Source organism: Passer montanus, unplaced genomic scaffold (assembly GCF_014805655.1).
Source record: "Passer montanus isolate IOZ18808 unplaced genomic scaffold, ASM1480565v1 scaffold79, whole genome shotgun sequence".
Lineage (NCBI taxonomy): Eukaryota > Metazoa > Chordata > Aves > Passeriformes > Passeridae > Passer > Passer montanus.
The window spans coordinates 2316009-2340655 of NW_024373145.1; the positions used below are offsets into that span (position 1 = coordinate 2316009).

Sequence of the window (24647 nt, forward strand, 5' to 3'; positions counted from 1 at the left end):
TAATCACCTGATGAAATATGGATTCATTCTTATAAAATCAGGAGCTAACTCCATGACTTCCATCTCTCAGCTGAAGTACCTCTGGGGTTTAAAGTCAGGATTGCTCACCTGCTTTCTGTCTCTCACTCTGTGACTAGCGTTCTCCAGCAGGACAGGGATAGCCCCTCAAGCAAAAGCTACGGGCCAGGGTATTCACCTTGGAAATGGGAAGGATGGTTTTGTGTCCCCGAAGCAAAGAAGAGGAGGAAACCAGGCACAAATGTTGGTTGTGAGGCGCAATAGCAGAGTTCAGAGGAAAAACGTACAGCCTTGGGTATCTCCATAGAAAAGGCTTTTGGGAAGAAAGGTCCTAAGCTGTGGCACTTGGGTGGATAAAGTTACACTTTTGCAGATCCTCCAGGTGACAGGACAGAAGTCTTGGATGAAATTCCAGGTTATCCTGTTGTCTGGCTCCCAGGTCAGAGCACTGGGTGTTTCTGACTCCTGACTTTCACAGTGCTTTGTGTAAGGAGACCAGGCATCATTCTACATTGATGATCTACTCTGAAAGACACTGTCCATGAATCAGGACTGGACAAACTGTACACAAGGGGATTTTCAACTCTTTTAAACTGTGAGGTAAGAATTTCAGAATCACTTAGAAAACTGAACTTCTACACTCACACATCATGACTTGTACATCTGCCCACAGACTTTTGTTCTATTCAGTAAATTAAATTTTACTAAGCAGCAAAAGAGCAAACCCAGTACTGCTGTACACTAAGAAGCATTTTTATCAAATCCTGAACTTTCCTGCATAAGTGGCTGATTTGAATTGATACACTTTAGAAAAAACATTCCCATGGCTTAGCGCATACCTTGATTCATCAGAACCAGGCTTCCAGCCAGCAGGGCCACACAGTTGGTAGGCTGGTGGTTGTGAAGGTACTGGAAGCCCCATCCACGTCTGTATGATGTTTCGTACATGTATCCTGAGGCATTGGCAATTACTTCAAGAAATCTCTCCTGTTGAATCTTGCTAAGGTAGCTGTACAAGAAGTCATAAGCAGTGGCAAAACCAACCAAGGAGTGAGCAAGAGGGACTTCATCCCAGGGGGCATCCTTTACCAGCCTGTCAATAAACAAAGACAGCAATTAATTGACTTTTAACCTAGCTAGTTTTCCCCATTGCTGTACTGTGATATGTATATGACTTAAAGTCTCCAAATTTAGATGATTCGTGTTGAATTTTAACACAGTAGCAAGCTACTTATCAAGTCTCTAATATTTTCCCATCCTAAGTATGGACAGCATTAATCTTCAAAGCCCAAAAACTTTATTAGAAAGATTTAGTTGCTAACTATTAGAAATGTGTTTGAAATATTCTGGGTTTTGCTAGGAAAAGAATAGGCAGAATACTTATTGTACAGGAAAAAGAATGTATTAATCTGAAGTAAGATTCATATAATTTTTGTGATAAAGTAATATGCCATGGTTTATACTCCTCCAACCTCCTGTAAATTTTTTTTTTTCTTTTCCAAAGGATTAAGTGGATGATAAATGGTGCCTATGAGACTAAAGCTGTCTTTACAGCAAGTATAATAAAACAACTCACTGTTTTTTCATGTCCTAAATGCATTCAAGAACAGAAGTAGAGAAGAGAAAACTTAGTTTTACTACAGCTTGAATTAACATTCTTAATAAACACTGGGTGTTTTTATGATAAGATAGAAAAGAAGTAAAATGCTGTCATTACTCAAAAATGATTTTCTAGGAACTACTGGGCTGTGTCCAATGATTACATTGAATTTAGCAAAATGGTACATTTTAACTAAGAAAATTCATAATATAGGTGGGATGGAGCAAATATTCCTCTTAAATCAAGCATACATTGTGTATCAATGATTTCAGCTTTGCAGTACTTACAGTACTTCCAGGCCATGGTTCTACAGAAAATAAAATGTGAAGGAATGCATAGGGAAAGTAAACTTTTATAAACTGAAGAATCATCAGTTGCTTGCATACTTGTTCTCCTCTTTCACTTTTTTTGCAATCTATTTTTTATTAAAGAACTGAATTAAAATTGTTGAGATGAGTGTCCTACTGCAATCAGCAGAAATGGTGCTGTGCTCCTGAAAGCACACACATTCCAGTTTCAACTACTTTAAGACTCTACAAATATGATTTCATCATTTGTGTAAGCAGCAGTGTGAACAGATGAGAAAAATAATCCCCGAAGAGTAAGATAAAACCAAAAAAATTCTGCTACAGAAGCATTTATTGGCATTCCAAATACATTAATAAAACATGTAGAAATTACGAGCATCAGCCTCAGGCACTGCAATGGTGGTAAAAGATATCATGTGCATGTTAAAAACCAAAACCTTTAATTTTTATTTCAGCATATTTAAATCATTGGAAGAACTCAAGTTTGGCACATTCACACTGCCATGTAAGGAAACTATCTGTATGCTTTTTGATCAGATGAATTTCCAATAGTTTTAACTGTTCACCTTCTCTCAGCTTTGATTTTGTATTCTGCTTGCAGTGAAGTTAAACACTTTTTTTCCTTTTTAAAAATGAAATATTTGTCTCACAGATTTAAATTAAATACATCAATCTGAGTTATCTGGTTATTTGTCAAACTCAATTAATTATCTATTTCTGCTTCTTCATCTTTCCTTATAATTGAAAAGCTATTAAAATGTTGTGGATCCTAGACATAAAACTAAAGTTACATTCTATGCTAATTATATGAAACACTCTGGCACCATGATTCCTTCAGGAATCCTTTGATACAGAAAAATTCCTTTGATCAGCTATATCATGAATTCTAATTTCCAAAGTATTTTTAGTTTCATTAAACCCTTGCATATTCAGAAATCAGAGTTCAAATAGGTACAGGAAATTTCACTTTAAAGGCATCTTCTTGGAACAATTACAAAGAGTTTGAGGCTAAATTATACATTAGGGTGGAAAAAAAGTACAATGAAAGAATTTGTGCTAATTTAAAATATTTAATTCAAAGTCCAGTGTCCTTTTAACAACACACAAGCTCCTAATTAGATTCTCTTTAAACATATTCTGCTTAAATCTGATCTTTACCTGACTAAATTTAAAATGGGATTTGCCAGTGGAACTGATTTATTGTAACTTTCACTGTTAAGGTGTATGTTAACTTTATGTTTAGTTTCTAATAGAATACCACATCAAATTCTACAGTGTAAAAGCACAGAATAGTCTCTGTGACACTGCTTCTGACAAAATAGAAAGCAGTCTTCTACATGGGAGGTGAAAAATTGAGAAGTTATAATTGCATTTAGGCTCCTGATCTCTTCAGGAGAGAAAAAAAACCCAAACAAACCCCAAAATCAAAACAAACCCCACAGGCTTTTTGTGTAAAACCCCTTATGTTAGACACCCTTACCATAGTGACACAGTTACCCAGCTTGGGTTAGACAAGCAATTTTGTCATAACTTCCCTCAAATTACACTTCTGTACAGTTAAGTCTTGTATAGAATTTCACAGAGATGATTCATGCAAGCACTAGAGAAAATTAAAGATGATGATTTAAAGATCCTAACTTCTGAACACACAAACCCACAGTTAACATCTGTTCTTAAGGTGAAGCTCTTCTAAAGAAACAACTATTTAGTTGCTATAAATCAGTGCTACCCCCTTAACTTAGTTTCAAGGGAACCCAGTAATGTACACCAAACATGGAATATGATTCACAAGAAGAATGATCAAGTAGCAAGCATTACATGGTTTTGTATTTAAATGATGTTCACATTTTTCAAATGCATCTCCCAGTGTCAGACGTGGTAAACAGCCTGGCTGATAAACTGGGGGAAAGCACAGAGCCACAGGTGTTCACTGAACATAAGTGAAAAAAGTGTTTCAGGGCTAACTATTAACTACTAAGAAAAGTGGTATTTATTTATACAAAGATAGGTAAAAACAAGCCCACACTTTGCCCTGTACAATAACCTATTTTTCTAAGCCACTCAAGGCTAAAACTGAACACCAGATAGTATGAACTTCAGCTTCACAATTAACGACAGCAAGTAACCTCTACCTCAGGGCTGCATTAGCCTTGTCAGACTTTAAAGGCATCAGATGTTACAAAAACAAACAACAGATCCAAAGTAAATAAAAAAATAATGGGTTCTTTTATATGGAAAAACTACTTAATTGCAGACACATACACTTTCAGTAAAAGAAACTGTTTAAAAATTCTAAAATATATTTTAAATTCTAAAAGATAAAGGCACCCCTACAAGTACTTTTGCACTTATATACCTGTATCTGTAGGTAAGATTATGAAAGAGGAAAAAGTGCTGAACAGGTTTGCTACCTCATGATCAAAGGCCATAAACATCCAAAGCCATACGCATTGTTCTGCACAAAAATCTGCTGTCTGGACAAATCCTGTGAATGGCACAGGATAAATACATGCCTGGGGTGTTCTTTAAATTTGTGTTCATCTGTATCCTATAAAATATTTTTGTTACATTTAGAGTTTGATATAAATCCTTCATGAAGAAACTGGAGAAATAAAGAGATCATGGATAAGGCTGGAATTACGGATAAGTAGTATGGTTTTCTCACATGTGTTGAGAATTTTAGCATGGTGCAATGTGGTTTATCTGTTTTAGATTTGCCACCTTCTACAATGAACAATGAATATGAAGAGGGGGATTAAGACCCTGTTTTCCACTGATCAATTGATGCCACCAAGAACCATCATGCATGCACTGCACTTGTTCTATGTATACACAGCACCTTCATTCAATGTAATTCCAAGCCCTAAATAAGTATACCATTTGCATAAAATTTTGGATGGAAAGTACTACCAACAAAGCTAAGATCACTACAACCTCTCAATTTCTTGACAACATTCCTGATGCTACTACTGCCTCCTCTCTAGAGATGTGTAAAAATGTGTTTCTTTAATTTCTCACTATTCACTACCAAATAACTACTTCCTTACTGAAAGCAGGGTCTCCTGGGTTGGAGCAGTCCAAGACATGAGTACAGACTGGGGGAAGAATTCCCTGAGAACATCCCTGCAGAGGTGGATTTTGGGGTTCAGGGGGATGAAAAGGTGGACATGACCCAGTGATGAGCACCTGCAGCCCAGGAAGCCAATTGTTCTGGGCTCATCAAAAGCAGCGTGGCCAGCAGGGCGAGGGAGGGGATTCTGCTTCTCCACTCTGCCCTGGTGAGACCCCACCTGGAGACCTGGAGTGCTGCAAACTGCTCTGGCCTCCTCAACAAAAGAAGGACATGGACCTGCTGCAGTGAGTGCAGAGGAAGCCAGAATGATGCCATATGGCTGGAGCACCTCTCCTGTGCAGACAGGCTGAGAGAGATTGAGTTGTTCAGCCTGGAAATCTCCAGGGAGACATTACAGTAACCTTCTAGTACCAAAAGGGGGACATATGAAAAAGAGAGTTTTTGCATGGGCAGATAATGATAAGACATGGGGAAAAGGTTTTAAACTAAAAAAGGAGATTAAGAGCTGTGAAGGAGCTCTTGACTGCGAAGGTGGTGAGGCACTGGCACGGGTTGCCCAGAGAAGTTGTGGATACCTCAGACCTGGAAGTGTTCAAGGCTTGGCTGGATGAGGCTTTCAGCAACCTTGTCTTGTCCAAGTTGTCCCTGCCCAGAGCAGAGGTTTTGGAACTGGAGGATCTCTAATGTCCCTTCCAACACAAACAATTCTGTTTCTACGATTCTATTAGCTTTTCTCTCAGAAATACAAGCCAAGAAGGAAAAAAACACTATCTGGCCAGTTCAAGGCAGGATTTAAATCAAACTCTGCTGCTTGAGTTCCTTGATCATGACCTGTGGGATGTTTAGACTCATCTTTCCTTCACTGTGTATTCAGTTCTTAAAAACAAATTGAAGTAAATAGGAAAATAACCCTCTTTAATCTGAGATATAGAATACCCTTCCAAGCAGTGTGAGATCTGATTTTGGGCCTCTAGGTCAACAACTAACATGGTATGAGTGCATGCAAAATGAAGAATTAAGCACATCCTGGCACATACATTACAGAAGTAATCCACATCCTGATTTTTAATGCTCAAAACTTTCCCATGACAAACCATTGCAGAATAACTTCTGGAGGAGGAGATTGAAGAAAGGATGCCAGTACTCACTCTTCAGTACTGAAATTCTCAGTCTCACTAGGTGCATGGACTCTCTTCTAATAGCTTAGAGGTGAAAATTAGTTCTAAGACAGTGCTGTAGTGCATTTTGATGCCATCTGCCTCAGATATGGTAGCCAGCTGTGAGCATGGTTGAGTTTAATGCACACAAAACGTCAAGTGTGGATGCAAATGAGGCACACAATGGGGCCAAGTGACCTCTTGATTGCTTGTGCAGTTGTACAGTCTTCCCAATGCCAAGGGAAATGCCTTGGCACTCTTGCTTTTGTCCTGACCCACTTCTGAGGGAAGAAGATACAGCTTTAATCCCCCCACTAGGCAAGAAAGAGAAATATTCTTCTGCTAAGAAGAATATTCTTCTTATGCTAAGATAAAGCATACCTGTCAAGAGGGAGAACACCTTTCAAGGGGAGTGAGACCACCAACATTTATTTTATAAACCAGACCAAATCTTAAATATTTTTCTTACAAAGTCTCCAAAACAAAGTATTTTTTTGATCAAGTGGAATATTTTCTTAATACATGGAGCAATCCTCTACATTTGTCATTTTGGGGAGAAAAAAAAGAAGACTCTTTGAAAAAAACTCAACTTCTCAGCTTTTACTCTTCCCACATTTTCCTGGTTGGCTGCCAAAGCAAAAACCCCATTATCTGCCCAACCAAAAAAAAAAAAAAAAGAAGTTAAAAAACATACTTGAAAAACGGACAATTTATGTTTCTGGTGTCTAAGGTAAAACAGGTTTGCCCCTCTCTCTTTACCAGTCATGTTTCAGCAGCAGCCAATCTCACATGCTTGTGTTCATTGCAGCTCAGTTGACAGGAAGAAAGGCAAAGGAGTGGTTAAATGTAAAAGGCTACATTCCTGTCAGTATGGGAAAAAAGGGCAACATATAGAGAGACATTTTAAGAGCTTACTATTAAAATAGAGTTGAACTGCTTAGGTGCTATGGGGAGGAAAGTAAACTTTAGTTCCTTAAAAATCTTAATTGACTTTTTAAACCTCTTTCCCTGTGTTTCCTCATAGGTCTGTGATCATCATTCTGATGCTTCTAAAGCTTCTTTCATATCTTTTCTCATTTTTGGCTTTGATCACAAGAGAGTCCTTCTCACACAGTGCTTGCTTTTATGATGCTTCTTTGTTGACACATTAATAATCTAGAACTGACTCTGTTTCAGTTGTTCTCAGTGTCATATTAAGCAGACACAGAAATTTAATTATATTTTTAGGAGATTGCCTCCAGCTCTTGTTTTAGCAATTTTTTATACCAGTCATGCCACAAAGTGAGCTCCCAGTAGCTACCACAGAACGTCAGCACCAATTTACCTTCTATATCAATTTAGATATTAAAGAAGCTCTCCAAAATCCAGCTAGCCATTTAGTTTCATAGACATGCACAATTTCTATTTTTAAACACTATATATGTAGAAGATAAAAACAGCATAAGGGTTTGATATTTCACTCACTAACATAACATATATTCCAGATATCAAATCCATCCTCCCACCCTTCTTTTTCTTCCTCTCCATAGGAGACAGCATATCAGCATCTTCCAAACTTCTTATATACTAACTTTTATTCCACAGTCTTACAAAGGCCCCCTAAGTTTTCTTTGAATGTGATTGCTAGTTGATTCTTAGGAGTCAAACAGATGTTATAAATTTCTGGTGTCAGCACAGAGACTTGTTTTATTTCAACTTGGCATATACAAATTTATTTTAGTTAAATGATTATCCACAGATTTAATTATTTACACATATCTATTTTTACCTTGTAATCTTCATTATTCAACATCTAGCACTATCTGGATACTAACAGCAAGGGTCCTATAGGATGCTCCAATACTTTTTAATAAGCAGTGACTAACAGAAGGCTACATGATTGCTAGTTCATAAGAAAGTAGTAGAAAGGTCACAGACTTGTTATTCCAAAGCCTTCGGTTAGCTTCTCCTTAGTTGCTGCTACTTCCTTGGAATGTCTGCATGTGCTTGACAGTAATTATCTGCTCTGTGAAACCCACAGAGCCGTTGTTAAATCCCACACCTTACTGCACATTGGTAACATACTTGTCTTTAAAATGGGGCATCAACTATCTGCAAAAAAACCCCCAAAACAAACCCACAAACATCTCTTTCTGGCCATTGCAAATCAGAACATCTCTCTTGCTACAAGAAGGGTGCAGAATTTGTGAACTCCCAAGCCATTTGTTTGTAAGGTGGACTTAGGAAAGAAGAGAGTTTTTCGCTGCTTTGTCCAAACCAGAGAGTCAGACTGAACTGTTATTTCTGCACAATGTGTGACTCTGATTACATCATTCCGCTCAGAACGGGAACGGGACGAGCCAGCGGCATATGGAAAGAATCACGAGCACAGATCTCCTTGGCCAAAACGCCCTTCTGGTGGGGAGTGCTCTAGGGGCCAGTCAGAGATAAAATGCCAGAAAACACATCAATATCCTCAGTTCCCTCTGAAAAAAGGTAATACGGTTCAAATACAAGGACAAACTTCCCATAAGATTTTAGACAGTATCTAGATATCCAATCCATGGAAAACCAAAGGGGTCTATTTAATACCAGCTTTTAATTTTTACAAGCAAAACCATTAATGCTCATCTATTACAACTAAAATATTAATGCACGTTTGTTTGCTGTTGCTAGTCTCCGCAACAGTGTAGTTCCCAGATTATTTTGGGTGATTGTTATAGTTAGCTGTTACCCAGTGCCCCTCTGTTTATTTTAAAATGTAAACCTACTCCAGGATGTAGCCATTAGGGATGCTCTGCTAATGAGCAGCATGCCTATCCACATGGGTTGTTATGACAAACGGCTCAACCTCTGTTAGTTGACACAAATGGGACCTCAGTTATGGGTGTACTTTATTATGTGACATAAAATGACTACTTTAATAGATGAGAAAGGACCAGAGTTCTTAATTACATGCCCCTTCCATGTATATATCAATTACCAGTAGACTTTCTCATAATTGTATCTTGGGATATTTGGACTATTGAGGATTCCACTAATGTAAAGAAGAAATTTAAAATGTCAGTCTCCTTAATCTCCTAGTGCTCTGAAACAAATAACCAGTGACATCTTAAATCATATTTCTTTTATTCAACTACTGCATATGCTAAAAACATACACTTTTGTTTTCTGGTAAGGCTTAAATTTTACTCAACATTGCCACAAAAACTAGAGAAAACTCATTAAGATGATTTTTTTTTTTAATTCTAAAGCTATTTTAGAATTAAATGCCATGACAGCAGAAGTCAAAAGAAATCCAGATTATACTGCTGAAAGAATTAAGCTACAAATGTCAGATTTAACTTTCCAACATGGTCATGAATCTGTCAGTGATAAAAAATATATTTTTCTAGAAAATTTACATGTCAGTCTTGGCACCTACATTACTGATGAGGTCTAAGGAGAGGCCCATTTTACTCACCTTACAGATACCTCTTTGGAAAAGCGCTCTTTCCTGATGAAATAAAAAGTTATGGCAGAGGACTCTCCTAACATGCAAGGCTCCAAAGTCAGGCAACATCAAGACTCCTCCTTCTTTTCACCCTCCTGATCAGAAGACATACGCCCTCAAATTATTTAATAAGGACAATAATCATAATATATCATCCAGAACGGTATTTTCCCAAAGTCTGAGGAAAAGTAAACATGCCTAGATAGACTGGACAAAAAATTCAACCACTCTGACACTGCCAGAACAGCTCATAACACTCATAACAGCCATAACTCCTATTTATCATGTTTATTCTCCTAGTCTTATCCTAAGTGGAGACGTATGTGCAGTACATTTTCTAGTACTTTTAAATTGAGTTTCTTAGGAAAAACAGACTTACATAATCTGTCTGCCCAGTTCTTCAGCCTCTGAGTCCAGCCTATTTGAGCAAAGCCAGACAGTGCAGTACATGCCTCAGAGATGTCACATTCCTACTTTTCTGAAAACCACTGTTGGACAAGAGAGAAAGATCTGTATTACTGCCACTACTGATGGGGCTACAGTATAAACTCCATGCTGACAGCATTCAGACACAAGTTCTCAGGGGGAAAACAAAAATGGAAACCAGATCCATGCTCCTACCACAGCATTTGAGGAGCTGGCCAGCTGGAGGTTGTACAAAGGGCAGCTTTGCCTATGTTTAAAATTTCTTCCTGCACTTCCACAACTACTAAGCATATTGCAGCCACTTTTGTTGCCAAGCACAGAACCCTGACTAAACCTTGATTGATTTCTGAATGGGATGTCTACACCAGAATGGAAAGACAGGAAAAGCATGGTATCTCTTTCACCAAGATACTTGCTTGAGAAAAAACAGTAGTTGGAAGCAAGTAAATAACATCAAAGCCAAGTGGAAATGGGATATCTGCTTGGTTCTGATTGGTATCTGGTCAGCTGGGACAAAGGAGAGCATTATAACAAGGGACAGAACAACCACAATTAATCCAGGGCAGGAATCACAGGATGTACGGAACTTAAATAAGGTTGAGACAGAGACTAAGATGTAGGAAACTGAGAAAAACAGACACAAACAAGTCCTCCTACTCAAAATAATGCTTCCCCCTCTTTCTTATTTCATTGAAACAGATGGCCATGTAACTATAGCCTTCCCAAAACAAGTTAAGAAAGAGTGTGAACAATGAAACTAAGGAGGAAGGTGTTGACTTTGGAGCAGTCTGTCTCTTATTGGAGATGGTCATATATCCTTGGATTCACCTCTGCAAGCTATATCCCTCTGTCAGTGTGCCAAGAGAAACCGTCTCCACACCATCTCCAGAGCTAAGACTGAAGCTTTGTATTGCTATGCTTCAGTGGAAGATTTCGGAAATTACCATCACTGTTGAGACAATATTTTCCTTCCTAAATCCCACATGTCCTGTCTTCTGTGACACGCAGGCAATATATGGTCAGTGTGTCCCTTCTGTCTCCCATCACTTTTGCTTTAGCTCACGTATTTCTGTGGCATTCACCATTTTAATCCTTAGTGCAGGGGAACCTGAACACTATCATGGCTTTTCAATCATGCCCATGAGGAGGATACAGACCCCAAATTATGCTAGCTCAAATCCACAATAATTCCAGTGATGGCCCATGGAAGAATAACATTTATAGGACACTACTAGTTGGTTAATATAAGGTAAGGAAGAGTAGTTTGAGCAATGAATACAGCTTGAACAGCTAATGCTTCTCTTCCTGTGCTGACTTCAATCTTGACTCACACTTCTGCTGAGCTGCTGTCACCACAGAGCTGTAGAGGAGCAGCTATGACAGAAGGGAGCAGTGCCCCATCCAGCTCCATCTCGCTGTCCCGGGCAGATGCCACTGTGCTGGCAAAGCCCATATTCCCTTCCTCTGACCTATTCACAATGACAGCAATCCTGGACCACAGTCTGCAAGGTGCACCAAGTGGCAGCTGCTGCAGGGAGGTAGGGGAGATGCATCTGCTTGAGCAAAAAGAGGAGACAAATTGCAGGTGGGTATGAAAAAGAGGAGACCTTGGGGTCTCTAGAATCATTCCTACAAGTGAGAACATTAACTTCTGTTCCCAGAGAAAGTGTGTGGCACAGAGAAGACAGAGTAACTTCTAGTGATGACAACTCACATACAGAAGAAGTTAATCCAGGAGGTGGTCATCAAAATACTAGTTACTCAGGCAGCTCCAGCAATCAGATGGACAACTATCATGTCCTAGTATGTCTTAAGGAGAGGCTCAAGAACCATGCAGCCAAGTGAAGCTGCCAGCCTGAGCTAAAGCTCAGACAGATGTTAGAGTAGACTGCAGAAGCTCAGGAGCTCATTTTCACCTACATCTAATTATACCTTTTTCATAGGTCCCCCTTTCCTAAATTCTTCCTAAGGAAGAATTAGTTACCCAAAAGATAAGCATTAATCTGGAGGAAAAAAAAATTAAAAGTAACACTTTTAGCATTTCTTGCCACAAAACAGATGTGAAACTCTTCCTTCTGATTTAGAGTGATTTAGATTACTTTTTTTTTTTCCTACAGCAAACAGGGTGGTGCACAAAGGATCATGCTCCTTTCAGCATCAACTTTCAAGAAGGTAAATCCAGTGAAGGTGAAAAGCTGTGTGTCACTGCTGGTCCAGATGAGGGTAATTGCATTCAGCAAGTTAGTTATTGTTAAAATGAATATTAGTACATAATTTAAGCAATTCACTTATCCACTCACTCCTCCACCTGTAAAGAGTTTATACAGTAAGAACAATTAAAAAAAAAAAAGACAAAAATCTACCAACTAGGCTGAGCTGCCATCCTCTCCATGTAATCCTTGGCCATATTGATGGCCTCCATGTTTTCAGGGAAGAGCACACAGAACATTGCCAGGGCCCCGAGGTTGTTGCCATAAATTTCATTCCAGCGAGCGCTGAACTCCTTTGGGTCCCAGGGAGGAAGGTACTCCAGGGGACTCGACAGCATGGTTTGCACTGCTTCAATCAGACGAGCCGCGATGTGCTGGTGCGTGGTGCTGGCCTGGACCCGCAGAGTCTCCACATCCCCCTTGGAGAAGTAGAGCATGGGGTAGCTGTCATAGTTGGCATTGACAAAAGGAACCATCGTGTCTTGGTCCTCCCTGGCGCCACAGGCAAAGGCAAAGCAAACCGCGTGTATGAAAAACACACTTGGGGCTCCCCGTGTGTGAGTCCTCATTGTGGCATCAGATCTCCAGGTCTCAGTGGCAGCCAAACCATCTTTGAAATGTCCTGTGGTAGATGGACATGAAAGAATGAGTTAGAAAATGAATCTGGGAGACACTATCCTTCAGGAGCCTCTCTGAGAAATATGATTCCATCTAAAGAACCCCATGTATCCTCCAGGTGACTTTCAAATCATTTCTATTTGAATACTTCAGACAAAACATCTACTGAGCAATTCACTCATGAGAAACAGCTGTACACTTTGAAGAAAGCCCCTTCCTTCCCACACCTTGCCCGCTAGTAGCTGATACCAGCTGAAGGGACACAACAACAGCTCTTGTATTCGAGATTTCAAATGATTGCAACAGTGCCTAATACGAAGCAGCGCTGACTGCACTGGCAAGGGGAGGAGGGCGGGAAGAGAGAAGGAAGGGGGAGAGCCAGGAAGCTGGCGGCAGCCAAGCCTGCATGCTGCCTTGGCTGATGTTAGCAGCTGGAGAGAGGGAAAGATGAGGAATGCTGGAGGTTTGCGCCGGGGTCACTTTATACAGGGCTCATGGCCTCCGGTTCTGACACGTCCTCATTTTAAAAAAAGAAAAAAAAGAGCAAGTCAGGAGTCAAAAAGGGAAACAGTAAGTGGCAGAGTCTTAGAAAAGCAGCTGAATTACTTTGCCTTCCGGGCATTTAAGGGTTTGCATTATTAGTATTTTTTTCCAAGGGGCTTTCCATTTTACTTGTGGAGATTTACTGCTAGTTACCAAGAAGGCTGAACATTGTATTAAAATGCATATTCTTCTATATACATTACTTCTTGAAATGTGCTTAAATGGGAAATCTATGCAGAGGCAAATGCAATTTAAACATAGTAAGTTACTTTGTAGAAATTACCAACTATCTGGCCTAAAGTCACAGATAAAACATGGCCAAGATCCCCCTGAGGAAAGCCAGCAAATTCCTAGAATTCTTATGAGGGAAAAGGTTATGGAAAGCAGGCTCAAGTGAGACAGTTTTATGTAAATATTGAACAGTAGTTTTCAATTATTAAAAGGAGAAATAGAAGGAAAGAAAACCTAAAAACAGATACTTTTTTTTTTCTCCCATGGAAAACCAGTTTCATAGGATTCAGTCATAAAACCTGTAGGAAGTTAAAGTACAAAGCAACCTTTTACTTCTCCCCACAGGTCCCTATTCCATAGCCAAAATTTTCTAATAGGAACTGAGGCTGCTAAAACCTTATTTAGAGACCCACATCCTGTTTCAACAGTCTTTAATATGAGAAAACTTTGACAGACAAGGACCCTTCATGACTACTGGGTGCCCAGACCCTCTAGATTTTTGTGCTCACATCCTGAAATTAATTTGTGAGCAAATATCTTTGGCCAAGAAAATACAAAATTTCTTGTGAATTTGTACCTACAAATAATATTGTACCCTGTAACTGCTTAAATTTATCTATTACAGTGAGCAGCATAATTGCTTAAACAGAGTGTAAGGGAAGATGATATTTTCATAGTATTTTAATGCATTTTGCAAGTACATTTTGTCCTGTTTTGGATGTAAACCAGTTGTTACAGGACACATTATCACAGACTAGTTTATTTCGTAACACTTTTACCATATCTACATAGTCTCTCACCACATACACACATACAAAAAGACACGTGCACCACAGTTTATCCAGACCTATTAAAATCTATTTGCATTCTTCTCTATGCTGAAGGAAACTACACAATAGTATATTTTGAGAGGAAGGAGGTAAAAACCAGCCAAAGCAACATATTGTGGTTGAAACATTATGTAATTTTTTTAATTGATGAAAAAACTGCTTTGTCATAATAATAAAAAAACCCCACTACAGTTATTTTTAAAGCCTCTGTGATCCTTTAGAACTGTGGGAAGAAGAAAGAACACTAAAAAATATCTCAAAAAAAGCCAAAAATGCCAGTAGCTTTTTCTGCATTTATTGAAAAAAACTTCCTGATTCACACAAGCAGAAAAAAAATCCCAGCTAGTAGTAAGGACTTCATGCATTCTTTCCTTTGCTTTGATTTCTGTAAGTGTCCTGCACATTAGTGAAAATTAAGAACATATATAAATTTCAGGATGGTTTTAAGTGTTCCCTAAATTAAGTTATTTGTGACCAACCATTAGGGAATATACAGTAAAGTTTCCCAGAACTCCTTAGCAAATCTGAACACACATTTCCCAGCATTACACCATCATCAAACACATCCAGTGTTGCCAAAAAGTCATAGTCTGTACTCTTAAGTATTCAATAACCTCCCACATTTTCACCCTTTATTCATGTGCACATTTCACTGAGAAAGCAAACCCTTTTTTTTAACCTTTACATGAGGAGGAACCATTGTGCTACATTGCACAGGCTAACAACAGAAAAACTGGAAAACCAACCTACTGTATATTTATTCAGAGTCACGATCTGGAAGAAAGGCAACAGGTAGTGGCAAAAGCAGGAGTACCAAATAATTTATTCTTGGTTAAATTATACTGGCAGCCTTACTATGATATGAAGACAATAACTCTCAGCAGCCACGACTCACCAAGGACAGAGATGCCTGTCCTGTGACCTTGCAGGGCTCAGCCTGGTGTGACTGAAGGATGGCAGGAGGCGGCTGGAAGGGAGTGCACCTTCCTTGCCATGCAAACCCCTGAGCCTTGATTATCAGCATAGCTTAGGTGAAGCTGGATCTGTGCAGGTAATGTCCACATAAGCTCCAGTTTACCAGTTGTGAGTGAACTTGTTACAAGTTTGCCTGATATACAGGGCTTGAAAGAATTGGAGTCTGGGCCTTCTGATCATTTAATGTGCACTCACAATACCATTTTTTAAAGCTAAAGGAATTTCTTACTCTCATATTACACTGCATCATTACCAGTCACATCTTCCAAGAAAAACTTTACCAAGCAACTCAACCTTTTCTGAAAACGAGGGGGTTTTATTCAGTTAGGAAACCATGATCTGATTAAGTATTAAAAATTAAAAGGAGAATGAAGAATGCCTGCCCATGGAAGAAAATGCTATTATACAGTGTGCTTTGAAAATGTTGTCATTTAGATCTAGATTGAAAGAGCATTTTGCTTGACTTCCACTCCACTGCCAGCAGAAACAAACAGTAAAAAAAAATCAATTATTCCAGAAAAAACCACCCAACACAGATTAAATCTTAACAATTTTAGTTCTCCCCATCTGCATCAACTGGTAGATGTTGAGCTGCAGGGTAAAAAAAAAGGCATTGTGAAACTGAAACCACTAACTAAACTAAACATTAGTTTATACAGATGACTTTACCAAATAAACAATTTAAAAGAAAAGAGACAGAGACTTTGCTTCATCAGTGAGAGAAGAGAAGTGCGAGAGGGGCAGAGGAGGAGGGAGAGGAAATGATGGCACTGTTAGGATCACTGGCTTGCACAGCTGTCCTTGAAGAAATCTGACCTTCATGTGGGTGATTAAAAATTAAAAACAGGTAAAGAACAGGTGGTTTTTTGTAGTATCAGTTCTAAAGAGACACCCTGACTTCTTAAAAAGCAGAATTTGCAGGTGTCTGTGCTGGCATCTTCCATGCTAGCCATGACCCATCTCTGACATGGGCACCTTGTCAACATTTACAGTCAGGAACAAAAAAGGTGGGATTTCAGGTGACTAAAACTTCCATGAAATGGAGGCATTACAACACCACAGATTATTCAGGTTTCTGAATAAAAGATCTTCCTACAGCCCAGGACTGGGACATGAACACATCAGACTCTTTGTCTTCTTTTGGGAAGCTACTATTTTCCACAAAGGCTACAGTTCTCATTATCGTTACCTGAGATACCTGAGAAACAAATGTTTGCCCAAGAAATGTGTTCAAATATTTAAAGGAAAATCTGTTCCACCATACTGATGAAAATCAAACCTTCAGGTTCAGTGTGCAAAATTTACATTAGACAATGACCTCTGAGTCAGCATGGACTTAAATTTCATAATATCTTTGCACTTCATAAATAATTGACAGTGAAAATGAACTTTTTTTACTCAATTTTTTTCAATGCTTGTAATATTATAACACACAGTTTCATTTTGAACAACAGTGTCACTACAGTTTTGTCACAAATTGCATCACAAGAACTGGTATTAAAACTAAAATAAGTAATTTTAGAAACCAGTGCTAAAACAGGTGAGAAAGTCATAGGTATTTCAACAAGAAATGGTCAACCACCAGAAACAGATGCTGTCCTACCAAAACTGTCAAATTAATAGATAACATTGCAATGAGATGTGTGTGGAATGTTGTTCCATTAAATAGGTGTGCAAATCTTTGTCCCAATGCTGGCAACTGCCAGAATGTAACACGAAAAGTGGTAGGTTAGATCACAGCAGAGAAAAGCAAACTTCTGTAGGATCTCTTTTTTTGCACTTTGTCCAAATATCTGAAATATCTTTTCATACACATTGCAATTAACTTTGTTGCTGATGAGAGGAGCAGAATCTGTAACATGGAATACATCAGCTGGAATTTTTGGTAGCATTCTAAAACCATGCCAGTTACATAACTGAAGAGCTGTTTTGTTCAACAAAGTCAGTTTCACCACCAAACTAAATATTTTGCAAACATATTTAATAATGGGAGAGCAATTTAGTCTTCTAACTGAGTCCAGTTACATTCTGGTACAAAAAAATGCAGGTTAAGTCCATGAAAACAGAGAGGTGAAAGGGTCAATGGAGACTAATTCCCATATATATATTGGCATTTGGCTCCAGAGAACCATATCCAATACAGCATAAATAGGGGCATGATGGGGTAGAACCAATAAAACTATAAACTTATCTTTGTGCTGTAATAATCACAATCAATTTATTGACTGAATTTCCATACTGGATAGCTTCTACATCAACAAGCAGTACTCTCAAGACCCTTTCAAAGGTATGGGGCAGGACACCAGGGTGGGAAACTCCCATATCCCAAGAGACAGGAGCAGTCAGGAGTCCTTCACCCATCTTTTGACTGGTGAGCTAAAACCAGTGACTATATGGCTCTTCAATAAAATACTGGAAAGGTGTAAAAATCACTGCTTAAACCTTGAAAAACACCTATTACAACCTTAACCACCAGAGGACATGACTTCATTTCTTCCTCTGTTTTTTTCACTATGAAAAACATGCTACAATTATATAATTTCAAAGGTATTTCATAACTTAAATACTGAAATCCCAAACATAATTCAGACTTACATCTGCCATAAATAAAGTACAGCTCAGGTACCCAGGTGTTAGTATTGCACTTGTTCTGAAATGATTGGAAATACCTTGAAAGAAGTTTGTATCAGCTTTTATGTCTGACTAACAGCTGTGCTATGAAAATCCCAATGGCAAGCAGAAACAGCCAGTTCCTATAGGGATTATCAGTATATGCCATCTTGTCAGCAGTCAAGATTTAAACTTGTGTCTGTCCTTTGATCAAACACAAAATTAAATGGCTCTGTGTAGAGCAGTACACAGCTGTGTCATACCATAATTCCAGGAGAATGGAGGGTTGCATTCATTCTCCACCAGGTTACAGGTAAGACAGCAACTGCAAAATATTTTTATAAGTTCACAGTAGGATCTGCAAGACATCTGTGATGGAAGTTTCATATGTTAATTCCTTCCAGTTAAAAGCTTATTTGTCTATTTTATCACTGTATATATAAATTAACAGGGCATACACACACACACACACTCAAGAATGCATAACCTTCTCTCTGCCTCAAGTGAAAACATGATTTAAATAGTCTGCATGTCCAAACCATAATCTGGGAATTCAGAAGTTCCTTCTATTTTACAATTTATCCTCCTGTAAAAAATCCTTTCTCAGTAATTTTTTGGTTGCACTAACCAAAAATAATAGTAGTCTATTCCTAGTCCTTTTTATTCCATATCTCACTCTGTAGAATGAGTAAAGAAGTAATTTTGACATCTAGAATCCTGCAGATGATCATTCCCAACCAGTACAGACATGCCTGTTAAGGCATCCACACTCAGTGAATGAAAACCCAATCACTTTTACCACTGAAGGTTTAAAACTATAATAAGCTACCAGAGAAAGAGTCCTTCTAGAACACCAGCACTGTATCCTGTGCTGACATGATTTCAAAAGACCATTTCAATAATTAAAATTAGGTTTTGTTTTTTACTTTAGAAGTGTTTTCACAGATGTTAACACTATAGGAAGGCAGTTTGAGAATTTTCATCTAGGCCTAGAGGATATGCTCCCTACCTTTGCTCCGTTAATGTCCCAGAAGCCAAGCAAGCCACTCATCCACGTGTTACACTATTATAGCATGCAAGGCACCTCTGGGGTTTAGGACTATGACAGTAACAGGCACTGCAGAAACACAGAACAAAGGCTCCTGCACAAACTGGGTGGTGAAACAATATTCCTTTGGCAACAACTGAGAAGTAACTCATCTTCCTGGCCCTTGCAAAGAGGCCCACTCGGGGTCAGTGAGGCTGTGAACCCTTTGGGGTCAGGTACCAGGAATGATGTTTAGGGTTTCCTCTGAGAGCAGCCCACAGCCCTGAGGCACAACCACCCACCACAAGAAGGGAGCAAGGGAACAGAATGGCTGGGGCAGGCTGGAGGCTCTGTGTGGATCCAGTGGTACAGTCATGGAGCACAGGAGGAATTGGAAAAACTTCACATGGCAATGGCAAGGCCCAGGAGGCACAAATAAAGGACAGGAAAAAATAATCCTACATGCAAAAGGGGAAAGGCAATTTACTGCTGCCAGAATTCCTCCTTGTGCCTAACCCGCCCCAGGGAATTGCACGCCATCCATCTTCCCTCACTTCTGAGGAAGCTGATTACAACACCAGAAACTTCTGATACCAAAACAAGTGTTTTAATTTCAGACTTTAACTTCTATCCTCTTTCCAATTTGCTGGCCTTGCCCTTTACTCTTCCAAATACTTGTAAATGTTTTAAGTCCCCTTATTTGTTGTTCTTGACCATGTATAATTAAGAGTTTTAATATTCCCTGCTTATTGTTTTAATCGTCCTTCATTTGATTGTCTACAAGATGTTGTAAACAAATGATGTGATTCTGCTGGAGTGTTACAAAAACAGTTCTCATTCTCTGTATCTATATCTACAAACTTGGGTAGGTGAAGATATTAAATATCCTTTTTTTTGTAAAGCATTTCCACAGAACTTCATATTAATAGACAGGAATTCTAAAATGCATCATATCCTTCAGTTGCTATGGGATCAAAACTCATTTTAACTACACTTCCATATCCTGTTTATGACTCAGTGTTGCACACAAAACTATATTAATATTTTATTATTATTTTCCTTGTGATGGTTTTGGCCAGGGTAGAGTTAATTTTCTTCATAGTAGCTGCTATGGGACTATGTTTTGGATTTGTGCTGGAAACAGTGTTGATAATTTAGGGATGTTTTAGTTACTGCTGAGCAACATTTATAGAGTCAAGAACTTTTCTGCCTCTCCCCCCACCCCACCAGCAAGGGGGCTAAGCATGCACAAGGAGTTGGGAGGGGACAGTCAGGACAGCTGATCCCAACTGACAAGAGGGATATTGATGATGGAATGATGTCATGTTTAGCATACAATACTGGCAAAAAAGAAGAAAGAGAGGTACATTCAGTAGCGGCATTTGTCTTTCCAAGCAACCATTCCTTGTGACAGAGCCTGGGGATGTGCTTTCCTGGGGATGTCTGAACACCTGCCTACCCATGGAATTCTCTGTTTTGTGTGGCTTTTATCTATTTAACAGACTGTATCTCAATCCACGAGTGTTCTCACTTTAATTCTTCCAATTATCTTCCTCATCCCACTGGGCAGGAAGGGAGGGAACAAGTGGCTGTGTTGGGCTGAGTTGCCAGCTGGGATAAAACCATGGCAATCATATATGTTAAGTTATTGTGGCAGCATAGAGAAGCACCAGCAAAGTCCGAAGATGCTGATGCTAGTCAGTTTCTGAACCTAAGGAGTTTATAATCTAAGCAATTTAAACCAACACTTGCTTTTATATTATCTACAGATAACCTTAGTGTGTGAGTATGCAGACCCCAAATGTGTATTCACACTGGTTCATTTGTTACACTATAAATGTTATTGTGGTCCTAAACCTAAATTGTACCACCCTACCTGGCAGCTGCATTTCTCTACAGATGAGTGTGTTGTTCATTATTATTGATACAATTCTGCTGTTATCTCATTATCTAAGGTTTCTCCACAGAGAGAGCATATAGCTTCTCTCTCTATAGATGTAATACACACATACCCAGATGCAACGGCTTTTTTCAGGGTACAAACTGGGATAGACAATAAAACGTATTGCTCTGCAGTTCCTTCAGGGCTACTATTGTCCTCCCATGTTCCCCAGAATACCCTTAACAAAAGCCTTGAAAAACGTGGTCATTACATTTTCAAGGACTGAAGTCTCAACTGCAGATGGAGTTAAACAGCTACATGATTCCTTGGAAATGTAGCTACTCACAGTGTGCATGAGCAATCTGTGAGCAGGTGTCAACACAACTATTAAATTATGGGTTAATTTTGAAATTTGGAATCTTATGATCTCATTTCTGACTGTAAGTTGTGCAGGCATGGCTCTCGTAGCAGAACTGAAACTGGACAGATAATTTTGGTAAAAAACGTGATGAATCATGATTGCAAGGATATGATTAAAAGGAACACAGTAGCCACAAAAATGCTTGTGAACAAAGTATTTTTCAAAATACTTTAATAACTCTATCAGCCACTTGATTAGAAGGCCCATGATTGCAAGGATACGATTAAAAGGAACACAATAGCCACAAAAATGCTTGTGAACAATTTTTCAAAATACTTTAATAACTCTATCAGCCACTTGATTAGAAGGCATAGCAGGTTTATATAAAATGTTCAGCATTTTTAATATTTCTGATAAAAAACTTCACAAAATAAAAGCATAAACCAGGACAACCATGGTAAGAGAGCTTGTATGTTAAAATTACATTTCTCTTGTACTGAGATACAACACCTACCAAAGTCAAATCACCTACAATCCTTTGCCCACTCTAAACAATGGTACTGCTGATTCCTCCTGTATACTCCGAGTCTTAACAAGGGGAAAAAACAAAGAAAGACCAAACAAAGGTAATTTCAAGACTGTGAACATAATAGTCACATTGTACCCGTGCTTCCATACTTGACCATGTCCCAAGAATGAATGAAAGTGTCATACCAGCACCTGATGTGAGAAAACATTTCCAGTGCTCTGTCTTTTGTGTGATTCCCAAAATGACCTGACCCCTTCAGTCAGCTCTCTGTTACCAACACTTCACTTCTGCTAAACTTTTACTGACAAAGCTTTCATGAGAGAGATCTCCGGTGGCATTTGCTAAATTTCCCTTTTCCTAGCAGGCTTTTATGCCCAGTTCTCATCCTGAGCACATAGCTGAATCTGCTCAAAGTGCAGTGCACAAGGGTTTGGGGGTTTACTAATGCAGCCCTGTTGCACCTCACCCTATCCCTGCTGGGCTAAGAGACATCAGTACAAAGTTTACCCATATAAACAGAAAAAAACTGCCTCAAAGGGAGTCAAATGCAGAATTATTTATGCTAAACTATTTATTACTGAACTATATTAAGTATGCGGCTATAGTCTTGAACATGAACTGGCACCATGGTTTAACATCTTCAGGAGAACACAGTGCTGTAACTACGCTCATTGATCTACCTCAGCTGAATGGAGACAGCAAAGAAGGTGAGAACAGCCAGGACAAACTTGCTGCTGAGATGTCATATTTCCCAACTAAATACAATTTGCTAAGAAAAAGTCATAACCTCTTTCACTCACCACACACTTGGATTACCAAGTCTAAGCAAGAAAACAATGGTTACAAAATATGGTTTTTCCTTTATTTTTTAATTCCTTCAGCACCACACCCCCCCACAAAAAGGGCTTTATTTCTTCCAAAATATCCAGGAACAATAGTAATAGTAACTAGATTTATTTCTGCTCATTGCTATAGTATGCTGTGGGTGCCAGATGTGCAAGTTTCCATACACAAACTAAGAATGTGACTGAATTTTAGTTAAATGCAATCACTTCTGAGAGAAGGGACACTTCAGTTTTATGGACATTTACCCCCTCATTTAACCCTAGTTTTCACTGCTCAGACTGCTGGGTACTGATGGATGTGATCATTTCTCTACTAAGATATAAACTTCCTATGTTCATTCACAACCCAACAGCTGCCTGGTGATATGAACCACTTTTTACCACCCCTGATCTAGGTTTTATTTGAATTCGGTTTGTAAAAAAGCTTATGTACTGTCATTGTCCTTGAGGAAAAGAAATGGTACATACAGACCTCATGAGGCTTTAAAAAGTACCAAACCCAAGATGTCACTCTACAACCTGCTTTCAGCTACTCCCGTTTTCTTATAACTCTATGCAACCTATGAAAATCACATCTAACATTTGGCCAGGTAATAAAATGCATTTTCCTCATCATTGTAGTGCAGATATTTATTCAATACCTAGTTACAATAACTAACATACACTGCAATAAAAACTGAGTTTGCCTAGGCAACCAACATCTATCAACTTTTACCATAGGTAATCAATGTTTCAGTTTATGCATTTCTTTCTTGCAACATTCTCTATAACCAAAAAACAGGTTGTAAAGGAGACTGTATATCAATATGTAGTGGAAAATCAGCACCAAGTGTCTTCTGAGGTCAGTGTTCACAGTAGAGAATACAGATGTGTTTAAAAACTATTCTCATATCTTTCTCTCATATTATCTTAAGAGGACTCAGGTGTTTCTCATGGCAATTCAAAATCATGCAAAACACCACAATACTTCAAACAAAGCAACAAAGGCAAGCTCTTACTTTGAATAACAAGAAAATGGCTTTTTTTTTTTAAAGGCCAGTAGCTCTGTCCCATTAAAATACATTGTGGTTAGTATATTTTGGTTTCACATCTCAGTGAAGTTTACAGAGTCAAGACAATCCCAATCCAAAACTGCTACTTTGTTGACTTCCCCTAAAAACTAACTTATTCAGGTCACTTAAAAAAAACACATATAAGTGATGAGACACAGTAAGGGAACTCTTAGTTGAAATAATACTTAGCACTTCTGCAGAACGATGTACCCAAGGATCTACAAGTAGTTATGAAACTAATTAATTAATTAAACTTCTCAACACCCCTGTGAAGCAAGCAAGCACATTTATCTGTTTTATGAGGAAGAAAACAGAGCCATGGAGAGGTGGAGTGACTTGCCCAAGGGTACCCAGCTAGAGTCTTTCAGAGTAATAAACAGCATCTGAATTATTGACTCCCACTGCTGCCCTTCAGCTGAATTGTTCCTTTTTTTGAAATACTGCAGTGAGTTATAATAATAGTTGGCATGATAAACATAATGTGGCAATATTTAGGCTGAGATTTTCTTTGTCTTTGTTTAGGCTACATTAAAATTTTAGTGTAATTTAAATTGCAGTTGATCTTCTTAGTGTGACCAAAAAATCTCCAGGGTTGAGCAATATTTCTTGAATTTTATTCACAGTTGTGACTACTTTTTATGTTGCCATTGCTTATAGCTAAAACCCAAGCCACTCCAACTTGAAGACACAGGAAAATGTCACAGCTTTATATTGCTTCAAGAGGGAGCGACAGAAGAACAGAGAGGGTGGTTACTTTCATTCATACCAAAGTGAATTTTAAGAGCTGGCATGAGACACCAAGTGATGATGCACTGCTTTCATGCAATACTAGCTATAGGAATTGTAATTCGCTGCCTGGGGCTGAGAAGAAGGAGCTTCC

The 24647-nt window shown here is 38.7% G+C and overlaps 1 protein-coding gene across 6 annotated transcripts in view; it reads right to left on the minus strand.

Annotated features, from left to right (window-relative positions):
• The window catches only part of DSE (dermatan sulfate epimerase), a 34937-nt gene that overhangs the window by 9557 nt on the left and 733 nt on the right, over positions 1 to 24647 (minus strand). For 3 of the 6 annotated variants that reach the window (XM_039731580.1, XM_039731581.1, XM_039731578.1), the window contains 2 exons: positions 12418 to 12886; positions 858 to 1111 (listed from right to left, as the gene is read on the minus strand). In XM_039731580.1, coding sequence (XP_039587514.1) covers positions 858 to 1111; positions 12418 to 12833 — 670 coding nt within the window. In that variant the 5' untranslated portion in view covers positions 12834 to 12886. Of the gene's footprint in view, positions 1 to 857; positions 1112 to 10007; positions 10117 to 12417; positions 12887 to 24647 lie in introns of those variants that run through there. The other 3 variants (XM_039731579.1, XM_039731582.1, XM_039731583.1) reach the window with 3 other exon arrangements.